The sequence below is a fragment of the Corvus moneduloides genome, chromosome 3, assembly GCF_009650955.1.
Source record: "Corvus moneduloides isolate bCorMon1 chromosome 3, bCorMon1.pri, whole genome shotgun sequence".
In the NCBI taxonomy this organism is placed as follows: Eukaryota; Metazoa; Chordata; class Aves; order Passeriformes; family Corvidae; genus Corvus; species Corvus moneduloides.
In genome coordinates this window covers 111453163-111466289 of record NC_045478.1, presented here as the reverse complement: position 1 = coordinate 111466289, position 13127 = coordinate 111453163, and the positions used below count along the sequence as shown (strand labels likewise).

The 13127-nt window shown below is 39.3% G+C and overlaps 1 protein-coding gene across 3 annotated transcripts in view; it reads right to left on the bottom strand.

The window, feature by feature from the left end:
* Positions 1-13127, bottom strand: part of AFTPH (aftiphilin) — a 42149-nt gene that overhangs the window by 21154 nt on the left and 7868 nt on the right. For all 3 annotated transcript variants that reach the window (XR_004239107.1, XM_032103548.1, XM_032103549.1), the window contains exons 2-3: positions 10035-11829; positions 291-445 (exon numbers count right to left, since the gene is read on the bottom strand). Coding sequence is in view for 2 of the 3 variants with exons in the window: in XM_032103548.1 (XP_031959439.1) it covers positions 291-445; positions 10035-11819 (1940 nt within the window). In the remaining variant the exon portion in view is untranslated. The remainder of the gene's footprint in view (positions 1-290; positions 446-10034; positions 11830-13127) is intronic.

The window sequence follows — 13127 nt, the reverse complement described above, 5'->3', positions numbered from 1 at the left end:
GCCTGCTTAGACTTCATCATCACATAAATAAATGCAGTAATTTATAGCAAGTGTAACTAATAAGATATATTCTGGTTAATTCAGAGACATCATTGAAAAGAAGATGATAGGCTGCTGAGTTGCTAAGTGAAGTACTCCTGGCATATGTAGTCACTGAAAACAAGCATTCTGCTAGATAGCTGATTTTCAATTGACAGCTTCTCAAAATGCTTGAAGCAAACACCTCACTTCGAATTACTGCTCTATGTGGTTCAAGTTCATTTTGAGTTTGTTGCATTGTGGTTTCTTACCCAGAACTTCCTAAACTCTCCTCAGCTGTTATTTGCTTTTTGTTATTTGCTTCCAACAAATGATTCAAGGAACTTATTTCTTCTTCAATTTCAGCAACAGGCATGGAAGGAAAACAGACTTCAAATATTCGTTCCAGACGACTTAGCAACGTTGTCTACACCAAAGAGAAAATAATTATGTCAAGTTCTGCTAACTGCTTTAAAGATAAGTCCAATATTACAGCAAGATGGAAAACAACTTATAGCTAATACAAGGTTTCACTTACCACAAAATATTAACTGTCAGATGACCATAAGATTCTTTAAACACCCAATACAGGCTTCTAGCTACTAAGAAACAGTAAGGATCTTGCCCTCTGCAAAGTGACTTCTTACAGAAGAGTTCAAAGCCACTCCGTTAGAAATTAGTAGAAAATGTATGCAACAAGATCTATGCTATATAAGGATAATGTCTCAGCAATATAAACAGCACATATTGGAACTAATGGTTTCCAGACATTTTAATTCCAAAGCAGGAACTGGGCCTTGGCAGATAAATCTAACATGAAAAACAAAACAAAACCCAAACAACCTCTTGCCCTGACAAAAACAACAAAAAAATCACCCCCCCCCTTTTTTTTGACAAGCATAGTGTGCTTTCTTCTTTTTAAGTTCTTCCCTTATGTTTCTCTTTTCTCTTCTGTATTTCCATATAGACAGGATTTCAACTTCTTGTACCTCTATTAACTAGTCTCAGACATCAGATGTACCACTGATATGGAATTTTTTTCCCAGTTCAACCCATTAAAAACAGGTAAGCATCAAACTTTTAATATTTGTTAAAATATCAATTGCAAGGTATGCTCATAAAAATGAGATTAAAGCCTTTTCTCATTTTTTCCAGGAACACCTGAATCTCTTTTCTTGCTACGGAAAGGAGGCACAAGCCTGGCATTAAGTGCAGCACTCCTATCTTCCTAGTTTAGTGTTCCTCAGCAACCACTTTCCCAGTGCTCTGCTGCAACACACACAGGGCAGCATCCAGCAGCTCCAGCACCTGCTTTTCTACTGGGGAAATGGAAAAGAAACAGAGTAGGCGGAAATCCCAGGAGCATCCCACGGTGTGTGCTGTTTTAGCTGTGCCAGCAGAGCCCTCCTGTGGAGATGCAGCATATTCCAGCAACAGTGTTGAATTTACACACATAAGCCTCAAAACAGAGGGGTTTTTGTTACAAACGAGATGATCTGAAGTTCAGAAAAGCAAGGCTGTAGGAGGAAGTTACTTATTTTAGTTAGGCCAATCGATACAACTGGGACAAACCCTCATGCAGCAAAATATCTGCTTCACAATTCCAAGAGTTATCTACAACATTTCTCATTTGAATTTTTAGCTGAAAATTTGCCTTGTCTCTCATCTCAACAAAGCAGCTCACTGACCATGAACATCAGCAAACGTAACAGAGGTAAATGCCACATTATCTGTATTGGAGTTCGGATGATGAGTCGGGAACTGGGAATGAGTCTGTCCAGACTGTTCTTTTTATTCTGCCACTAACTGCAAAAAACAGGAAAATGAATTGGCTTAGAGCATCAGCTCTTCAGTTTTACTGCCTGTGAAAGAAATGTCTGACTGGGACAGCCACCAGGTACACTCATTTGCAAAACATAATGTCGAAATGTGCAAAGATCTGCATTCAGAGCATACCTGACTCACCCTTTTTTTCTTCTTTTCTTCTCCATTACCTCTCTGGTAAATTCTAACCATAATGAGCCATGTTCTACAGTACACAATTTTCCTTTTAAACATCTCTTAATGCTCAGTCATTCTGGCCATACACTAAGTTGCAATACTTGCAGGCTGTTTTGTGTTTGTTGACCAGAACTAAGACACTAACTTACATTTTTAGGAAGTAAAATGAAACGGTATTCCCGATTCTAGCCTAATGCTTCAGCTCACAAAAGCATACTCTACTTCAATTTTAAACCTTAACTTTGCCTACAATATATCACTTGCCCTTATCTTAGATCAACAGGTGATGCTTACTTCATTTCTGTAACACAACAAGAGTACATACCCCCAGGGAAAAGCAAGAGGCAGATGAATGGCATTGGATTGTGGAAACAGCAAGGCATCATGTTTCTTGAAAAGGATCAACATTTGAGAACATGCTAGTGACTAAAAATATGCTTGCTTAGGTAATGAAAGAATTAACAGAACATCTCTAAGAACCAAGCAGCATCTCAGTCAGCGTCACACTTCAAATTTGAGTTTAAGAATTGTGCTAAAATTTCAGGAACAGTTTAACTATAGCATTCTTTACACTTCCTGTCATCTTTTCTAAATTTCCAGCAATACTTAGCCCTTATTTCTATACGACAAAGAATGGTTTCCATAGCAAACCAGAGTAATTAATTCTGTGTGTGCAGATACACAAAGGGAGGAGTGCACAAACACATATCTCCCGGCAGTGGCAATGGAAACAGCTGAACTTTTTCTTCTAACTGGGGATGAAATCCTGCGGTCACAGCTTTCAGGTGTAAAGGGCATTACCAAGATCTTAAAGCTGGTGTAAATGTCCACCTCCTACAAACTTTAATCTATTGTTGCATAAATCAGACTGCAAGAAAATACTCTGTATGACCAGAAGTAAAGTCATGTCTGTCTTTCTGACGGAAAAAAAAAAAAAAGGGGGGGGGGGGGGGGGGGGGGGGGGGCAGAAACCAAGATTTTTTATCCACTTTTCATGTTGATAAAAGTCACTAGAAGTATCTGATACCTGAGTGTTCTCCATAGCCATTTGAAAAGAATATTCTTGAAGGCTCTTACAGAAGATGTAGAAAGGCTACAGCTGCCATTAAACATTAACTGTGATTCTCCAAACACTGATAAATTCAAAGCCCCATAGTTTCTGCAAATGCATAGAAGTTTTTGGTAGACACTTAAGATATGTGGTAATCACCACCAGAACCAAACAAAATATCACAGATGTAACAGACTTTCAAATAAGCATAACCACAGGATTAGAATTTACCTCCTTGGCAATTAAACAGGGGGCAACATCATCCCTCAGAGCTGAAAGCCTAAAGTACTTGGTTTACACAATTTGTTTTTTCTGCTTCTCCACCACAAGGCCAGAGAATCAATTAATTCCTCCAACACAGCAGTTCTTCCCTAACCACCCAGCACACCAAATCCTCCCCAGCTGCCCCCACATGAACCCAACAGTGACAGGTCACTGCCTTTCTTCAGAGCTATGAAAAGAGGAGATAACAAAACTTGCCATAAAGACAACACACCTGAGCCCCACTACAGAAGCAGCGGACACAGGGGACACAAATGGCAGTTTTCACCATATGACTGCTGTAATGCTTCTCTGGATGAAGTTTTGGAGAACTCTGTGTGCAAGAATGGGAAAAAAAAAAAAACAGTCTTGCAGAATTCTCTCCATGGTTCCACATGAGATCACAGATCACACGAGCTGTGGAGCAGACACAAGAGCTCATCCAGGTGAACTCCCCTTCGAAGAGTGGAGTGGCATTTTGTCCTTCCACCCTCTCCCCTTTCTACTGGAGGGCATAGCCCCATTTTTTAACACAAACTCTTATTTTCCCTTAGGAAATCTCTTACATCCCACAGCATCTCTTCTCTGGCAACCTCTAGAGGTGCTTTAAGAAGGGGAGAATCAAAAACAGAGCATGCCTTCAGCCCTCCTTATCCTGCTGCCAGGAAAAGAGGCCACAGAGGAAGCAACACAAACTCTGCGCTGTTTGCATCTACCAAACACAAAACTGGAGGACCTAAGAATAAACAAAACCAGTGTAATAGTTAAATTGTTGAACATGTTTAGATATTCAAGCTTATGTGAAATGTAATAAAAGAAAAAACATATTAAAGGAGATGGAAATGAGCCTATGAAAGATCCAAGATGCTAAACATATAATTTAGGAAAGGAATAAAGCCCATATGGACACAATTGGCTTCTAGTTAAAACTCAGAAGCTGAATGAAAGCTCTCAAAAAATGACAGAACAAAGCTCAGGGGCCAAGAAAAGAAAATGATTAACCACTGAGATTTTATTTAACTTAAATCACGAACTCACTATTCTGCAGAGTGCCTAGCACAGCTTTTTATGACTATTTAAATAAAATAGAGATTAAATGAGAAACTCTCTTTGCTGGGATTTTTAACAACCAAACCGCATTTTCCAGCAACACATTTGCCTGTGAAGAGCTAAGTCGCCATATACTCTTCTACCTTCACCATGTGTGTGCATGGGATGGGTGTATTTGGGGTTTTTGGTTGGTTGGTTTTATTGGTGTTCTTGTGGTATTTTTTTGGGCGGTGGGGGGGGGAAACACCAATCAACTTCCATGGGTCTCAAGATTTTCTGGACTCAAGCATTAAACAAAGTTAAACAGTTAACTAAAAGCACACAAGCAAACAAACAAATCACTAAGTTCTTAGTTAAATGGGGACAGTTTTTTCTTTGAAACAGTTTCTGGATTGTTCCAACTATGAATCTATTTCCTTCTCACATAGCAACAATTTGTTTCTTTGTCTGAAGCACAGGCAACACCGCCTCACAATCAACGGGAGAACAGCTCCAGGCAGAAAAACTCCTGAGTAAAGAAGACAAGTGAAGCTTACAAAGAACACTAGTTTAACTTCTTGTGTCTCAAATGTGTTGTCTCCATCCCCACTTGAAAAGCAGGTAAATACAAGTTAATGACAAATTTCTTAGACATAAAAAATTGAATTGAAGGATGCATTTTTATTAACACGAGAAATTCATAACGAAAACACTTGTCCTAAACTGAGATATGCAAGCCAGGAAGAGGATGCCACAAGACCTAAAAAACCTTCATCAAAATAAAATGAGGAATCTGATTTTTTTTAACAATAATTCAAAGAATCAAGGAAGGCAATGTTAGTCCTAAATATCCCAAACTCATTTTTAAAGAGTAACTATAAAAGTTTTGAGCTCAGCTGCAAAGCAAATCTGAAAATGTAGTCGGTTGAGGAGAAAGAAAAGGTTGAGACTCTTCTGCTCCTCTTACTGCTTGATCTGAGAGTTATAAACTGCAGGGAAGTTCAGGCTAGAAATGTGAAGCTGTCTCTCTCCTTCTTGCTGGAAGCTTCACCATTCATTCTCCCTCAGCTGAAGAATACATCAAGCATTGCATCTTCCATGCAGGTGAAGTACAGTTTAACAGTTCTTTATTGTGACTACCTAAAACTCACTGACCATTTCAGTTTGTCACATTGTTATTATCTACTGCTGTTGTACTAACTTTTCAGTCAGGGTCTGAGAGGAAGTACAGCAGATGACACTTATGTGTACAAAGTGGGAAATAATTTTGTCCTGTGATATATAAATAGAAGTGCTAAAAGAACCCCCTCTCAAACTATTTTCTTTTGTAAGATTCCCCTTAGCCAGTCTGTTCTGAAAAACAGCAATTAAGGACTACTTGTAATAGTCTGATTTTCACTGTTACTCAGCTGCAAATACTTAAGACTTACAACCCCCAAACCTTTCCAAAAAGATATATTTATGCTGCAAATTGTTACCCAACTGCCTGAACATAATTTAGCCAATACTATTTTAATTTACCTTAGTGAACTGGGAGGCTGAAGTCTTTATGGTCATAATTACTTTTTTCCAAAAGGATGATCATTGCCCAAGACAAAGTACACTCCAAATGACAGTGATCCAGGTTTCTCTTTGTCTTGGTGCATATTTGTGGCTTAGTAACTGTGCATCGCCCACACTGATTAATCTGACAAGGCAGAGCCTGCGAGCACAGGCTCTCTAATAAGTGGAGAACCTTAAAAGCCACTTGGAGGACTGTTCACATTTTCCTTCATCCCTTTCCAGGATTTGTTAACTCTCAGCTAAATCAGGTAAGATTTGGCCTTCCAACCAAGCCCTTCTTCAGCTCCTCTTCCTCTGGAGATGCCCATGCTCCTTGCACACAGGCAGGCACAGCCGTATTCCCCACCCACACGATTACCATGGATTATTACTGCTCTTGTGCTTCACTGCTGAATCCTATATATATATTCTTAATGCAACAGAGTAACCCCCTCAGCTGACTAATGTTCAGCACTAGCTCGTGGCAAAAGCTGTGCTACAAGCCTTATATTCATCATAAACATAACTTGGTGGCACGCAATGTGATTGCATAAAAGGGACTAATGCATGTGCAGGTTTGCTCAAGACTTGTTGGATCAACCAGTTCACCCACAACAACATTCTAAAGCTGTTAATGAACACAAAGGCACATCTCTAATGCAAACTGCAGCCATACTGAAACCAAGCTTTACATCTTTTCAGCTGAAGACAGACTCTAAATGGATTAAGGTATACGTAGTATTAATATGGGTTCAGATAGCAGTCTGTGTATGCCACACACCATGCCCTTTCTCCTCTCCCCTCTACACAGAACTGCTGAATAGAAGAGGTCAGCACGTTACAAATCCTGCACTGCAAATTGTGTGCTAAATTCAGAGAGCCTGAGACCAAAGGCAAGGAAGAAAAGACCATGATCTTTTTGCCACTACACGTCACTATATAACGTCATTTAGGGGAACTCCCCTCCCCCTAGTTTCATCCTTTATATTCTATATTTTCTAATAAAAACTGGATTAAATAGTTGAAGCAAAGCCTATTTTTTAATTAAAGATTATACCAAACCCACAATCTTTAAACAGTTTGCCCAACATACATCATACAATCAAGACTGCATTCAGAAAGCACAAAATTTTACTGCCATCTCTACACTCAAAATATACAAACTAAGAAACAGAAAGGAAAATACACAGAGACCTTTTCAATGGAAACTTGAGCTACTGATAAATAACTTTGCTTTCATGCTGCATTCTGATGGATGAAAATTGCTGTATAAATAATATCCACATTTAAACAGCAATGCTGCTGGCTAAGTATCCTTCTCAATTTTCTGCTTTTGCAAAGAATTCCATTAGGATCATTCTATTTATAAACCATTCAGGATTATTTCACTACCACATTACAGTGACTCTCCCAGTCTCACCATCACTGCTCAAGTGTATTCAGGATCTTGTAAATGATCCCAGTTCACCTTTAGCCTAAGATGAGATCTCAATTTTCCCATCTATCTCAAGTGTCTAACACATGCAGTATTTCTTCTCCCTTGTACACAGCCTGCTCCCTTTGGGTTGCTACAACAAGTGCTTTTTAGACCTGCCAGCAATACATTGATGCAAGTGATCCCCTCCTCTCTATCCTTCTTTAGGCTGGGTAATAAAAAACTTTGTTCTCTCCCCTCTCGCCAGATTTATCTTGCCTGCCAGTATTTCTGCTTTTGCATCAAACAGCTGCAGAACTAAGTTTAATACATGGCAAAGAGAAGATTGGCAACTACTTTAAAATGCCGTATTTTGTGTTTTGACCTAAGTGACACTCTCTTAAATGACAGCAAGGAAGCTGATCAAAACCTGAGTTTAATTTTACTAAGATTCTGCACTCAGAGTACTGTGACTATCTACTGGCTCATGTTGACTCATTAGTTAATCTCTGTTTCTAACAGCAATTTAGCAAACTGTGGCTCAATGGATTATAAAAAGAATTACTATTTAATCTTAAAACAAGTATTTTTTTAATATAAAAAAGTTTTAATAGATCCTTCCAAAGCTTAATGCACTTACAAAATAACTCTTTTAAGAGTTAACTGAAAAAATGTAGCAATTGACATTGGAAACTATTGCAACAGAGAAAACATGTCCAGCTCAACTTCCTCTCCAGTTTATTTGTTTTAAACATTCTCTCAGCTGTACTTTCTCACTGGCAGAGGAGGGAGAACATCACTTTAGATCCAGTCACAACTGACTGCAGCATAACAAGAAGGAATGAAAAAACACTGAAGGTCTTAAAATTTGCTTTACAATCTAATCAAACTACTGTATGACTTCATGGCAGACTTTAAGTAAAGAACTTTCAATTTAACTTGACTTCTTTTGCTAAGGCAGACTTACGGAGGGAAAAATTAATTACAGAGCCTCTGAAGGTTCTGTTTTTATAAACACCTACATTCAGAAGTGTTTTCTATTGAAAACCAATCATAAAATTACAGAAACCTTTAAGTGAAAATAAATGTTTGAAACCTGCAAACTATCCTTTAATATTAATTAATTACTAGAAAAAAGGGATGATTTACTAGAATCATCTCCCCACCCCATTTCTTTCTCAGCTTCTGGACAGTCTTTTGAGTGGCAAGAGAAACGATTAAGATTAATTGCACTAATGACCTCAGTACTCTCAAATTTTATGGGTGAATAGGAAACAATAGATTCATGCTTTGAACTTAAGAAATGGACCAACACATTCAGGTGATAAGCAAGGTTTTGCACAGACACAAAACTCTGCCTGCAGGTTCACTTGGGAGCCTTTTTTTGGCTTGTGCAATCGCTTTGAGGTTTGGAGTGTTAGTCACTGCATGGAACAGCAAGCAGGAAGAGTAAGGACCTGAGGCTCACAGCTTTTAACGTGACAAGAAATCAGTGCTAAGTCCCAAAAGCTCCATTCCATTTGCTGATGCTGGCAGAGCTCCAGCTGGCACAACCTTCTGAAAAGCCATTTCACCTGTCACTGGTAGGAAATGGGAAGAGGCAGGGCTGTCACCGAGCAAGGTCCTGAAAGAAAGGACTTACCTCATTTCCTTTTATTGCCAGAGAAGATCCAAACCCTTCAGACACATATTACTACTAACACCCTTTACTGCTGGTGTTGCTGCACGCTTCAAAAAGACAGAGCATCCACTAAACTATTCATATGGAATGACGTGAATAAAAAGAAGCTTTGAAGAAAATTCTAAATTGAAATTGTTGTTCTGAATTTTGTAGAAGTAATATTAAATGCTTAGTAAAAAAAAAAAGCCTGTGTATGAATAGCCACAGATCTCAAAATGACTGTTAAAAAGACTTAGGAAGTAACTAATTAGGAATTAATAAATACTTAGCAACTAAAGTAGAAAACATACGACAGGTGGTAAGAAATAAACCTATTTACTTCCCCTCTTGGAAACTTCTAATCAGAAATAGCAGCTTTAATAAATCACCAGTCCTCTATTTGTGACGTTGCTATAATGTGCAGCTGCCCACAACTAAGGCCTAACAGAGACTTAATTTTAAAGAACTTTTAAAGGGTTAAATTCCCAGGAGTTTGAATACCCAACATAGAACTCCACAGCTTGTGTTTTATCATGCTGTCCGCTCCAAGTGAATTAATGCAGCTATTTACAAATCAAGTCATCATTTTTAATCAGATTTTGAAAACATGATAGAGAATGGTGATGGAAAATTTTGGGAACCAGTAATCCCAGCTTCCAGTCAAACCACTATTTTACAAAAAGGCAACAGAGTACCTCCCCAAAAGGCAGTAAACAACGAAGCAAAAGGAAAATCTATCGCAGGCTCTGAAATGCTCATGTTGGCTTATTCCTTTGATCAATTTATGTAAAGGATCACATATAATCACCAAAACAAATTCCTACAAGTTCCAGCACACCCTGTTTGTTTGTCCGTAGGAAGTAACAGTGCTGCAAAGATCTGCAAGATCCAAGCACAGCATAATGTTTCGTATCAGCCCGTCTCACGCAGCACATCAAATCTCTCCTAAAAGGCAAACAAGGACTATTCAAATATTTGTTGTACGCCGAAGTAGGAACCAGGAAGAACTATATGCATAAGAGCAGAACAAGACTGAGGAAAACCAAGCAAACCCTTACCTGAACTGAAGGTGATAGCTCTTGGGATTGCTTACTGATAGTCCCTTGGAGAGACGCTAAAGCAACACTGTCCGTCTTGTGTAACACTGGGCCATCACTCCTGGCAGATGCATCTGTCCTATGTGACTGCCACGTCTCTTTTCTGTGATGAGATTCACCAGCCTGCTCATCTCCAAAGGCAGCCCAAGAACAGCTGTCTTTTTGTTCATCTTCAAAAGCATTCCAGTCTGTAGCCTGGTTACAGCCTGCTGAACTGAAGTCCGCAAAGTCATCCGAGTCCTGGAAAGCAACACTCTCATCTTGAGGTTTTGGCACTGAATCAAAGTCTCCAAATTCAGTATCATCACCATTTTCTACCTCAGTAGTATGCTGGAAGTCTAGTCCAGAAGTTTTACTGGTAGTATCACATTCTAAAGTGTCAGCAGCCTGATTTAGTTCAGCTTGGTCCAAACTTGCTGGCTGCTGAGAAACAGTACTCGTGTCCCTAAATTCACCAAATTCCTCGTTAGGTTCACTAATATGTGTGGACTGTTCAGAAGTTCTTTCTGAATCTAGAGCGTTTATTGATTCTTGAGCATTCCTGAAGGTGGGAGACACACTGCTGACTGAACCAAAATCACCAAACACATCATCATGTTTGTCACTGCAAGCTAAAACTTCAGTGCTACTTCCACCGTTCTTGAGATCTTCAGAATCACCCAGGTTTTCTCCCGCAGGATCACAGCTTAGGCTTTGGATCTTATCAACCTTGATGTCTGCTGCTTTTGAAGAATCCTCAGGCCTACTAAAATCTTTGCCATTCTCTAAGTGATGCTGTCTTCTCCTCCCACTGCGCTCTCCATTTTCTGTAGTGCATACTGAACTTCCAGTTGTTTGAGACGTACTAGAAATTGCAAATTCATTATCTTCCAGTGCTGAGGGACCCTGTTCACAACTAATTTCTGTAATGCAAACCTCTTCTTCACTATGAGCTACTCTGTTTATTCTGTTGTTCTCCTGAATGCCCAGTGAGTCTCTTTCATTAAGAACACTGCATATTGTAGGCCCTGTTCCCTCTATATGGGCCGGGGTTTTGTTTGAGAAGGTAGCAAAATCTGCAAAATCTTCACCTGAGCTAGGCATTGAGTCCAAATTTTGCTCAGTACTATGGGTGCTAATAGTTTTCAGTCCCTTTGAGTCACCAATACTGTCTAGATCTTCTGTTCCCTGAGGATTTACAGGGTCTGATGCTGCAAATCCGTTTGTTAGAATCTCTAGACATGGAACTTTCTCACCATTACAAGCATCTATTTGCTCATCCTGGCTCTCAACAGTTATACCAGTTCTAACCACACGAGAAGAAAATCCCTCTGATTTTCCAGTGTTGTCTCTTTGTTCCCCCCCTCTGTTTACATCTTCTAAAGCAGTACCTGAAGTTCTAAACTTAGATTTTTCTTTGATAGTACTAGTAGCTGACATATCAGAAAGTTCCTTAGGATGAGTAGGAAGCTCTGCAATGCAGTCTTTATCTTTACCATTTTTAACAGATGTGAAAGTTGCAATGCTAGCTACATTGTCAGAATAATCATGGAGTGGGATGAAATGATTTGTGGGTATAAACTCTTCCTTTGGATGACTGTAGTCTGGTGTATCAAAATCAGCAAAAGCTACGCCAGCAGTGCTCACACCAGAAAATCCTCCAAACTCATCTTCATCATCGTCATCAGCTCCATTGTCGAGTGGTGGAGGGGATGAGGAGTACATTCGAATAATGTCTGGTTCCATTGTTTGGTTCTGCTTCAACATTAATGTATTTCTGTAAGAGGGAAAAACAGAGCTATGTTAGAACTTGGCGAGCTTTTGTGTCCTTATATATTTCATTTTTACAATTTCATGCCTCATTTTTCTAAGTGTGTATATAGGTCAATATCTGTATTAGATATCAGAAAGAAACATTCCCCAAACCCATTTGTTTTACAAGTCACAAAGAATCTGCTGGGACAGTTCAAATCTCTTGTAAACTAATATATGATCAAATTGTCAGCAGACAGTGATGAAATGACTGCCTTGAGCTGTTGTGCAATACACTGACACAACTACACTCAGTTTTAACTCATCAGTTCTCTACCTCCCATGACTGGCAGCTCACAAAACTGCCAGCGACCCTGGTCCATCTTTTGCCACACTCCTTTGTGCGCTCAGCTGTGTGACAGGAGTTAAGCCTCCACTCCATGGGCTATGCCGCAACAGCCATACACATAAGGGATCTTCACCAGCATCAAAGACTTTGAAAAGTGTTTCCATAAGCTTTGAAATTGTGAAGCAGTGGAGGAAGGAACTGCTGTTAAAAACCACTAGCTATGATCTGCTGCACTACTCTTTAAGTCTCTTTCTACCAGCCCATGGGTTTCTGTTTGGTTGTTCTGTTCTCTGGATTTCCTACCCACAAGCCAATACTGCCTCCTCAGCTGCTGCCACCAGCCTGCTTCTGTCTTAGGAACCAGTTGAGAAATGCCATCATGATGCCACCAGTAAAGCCTAGAGCCAAACAAACTTCATCAAAACTTATTCTCAAAAGGAGAGCTGAGCACAACCATTCATAAAATATTTAAACACACATCACTAAATCACAGGGGGAAAAGAAAAAAGCAGAAAGTATTCCCATGGCCTAGATAGAAACAGATTAAAGACTCTGCCTTAACATTGCAAACCATTACAGGAAGAAGCCAGGTAAGGATGGAAAACTTTCTTTCCTAAAGAATGATCTTGACTTTTTCAATGTTGTGTTCAATTAATGAAACAATAACTACTAGTATGTATAGATTCACAGATGTACAGATCATTGGACTACTTCATACCTTAAAATCCTTAAAAGACGGGGTTAGACCAAGCTCTCTCCATTTCACTTGACAATTGTCATGAATGACCTGTAACAGCATTAAGCCTTATCTACAGAAAAAGGGTGAAAACAACCTATACATATTAGCAAATATTTGAACTTCTAACCACCACAGTAAGTGCAGACTTTACAATACTAGTTATGAAACACAGATAAAACATGATCCTCATGTCCAGTGCCTTTTGCAAACAACTTTGCACAAGCACCTTAAGAGC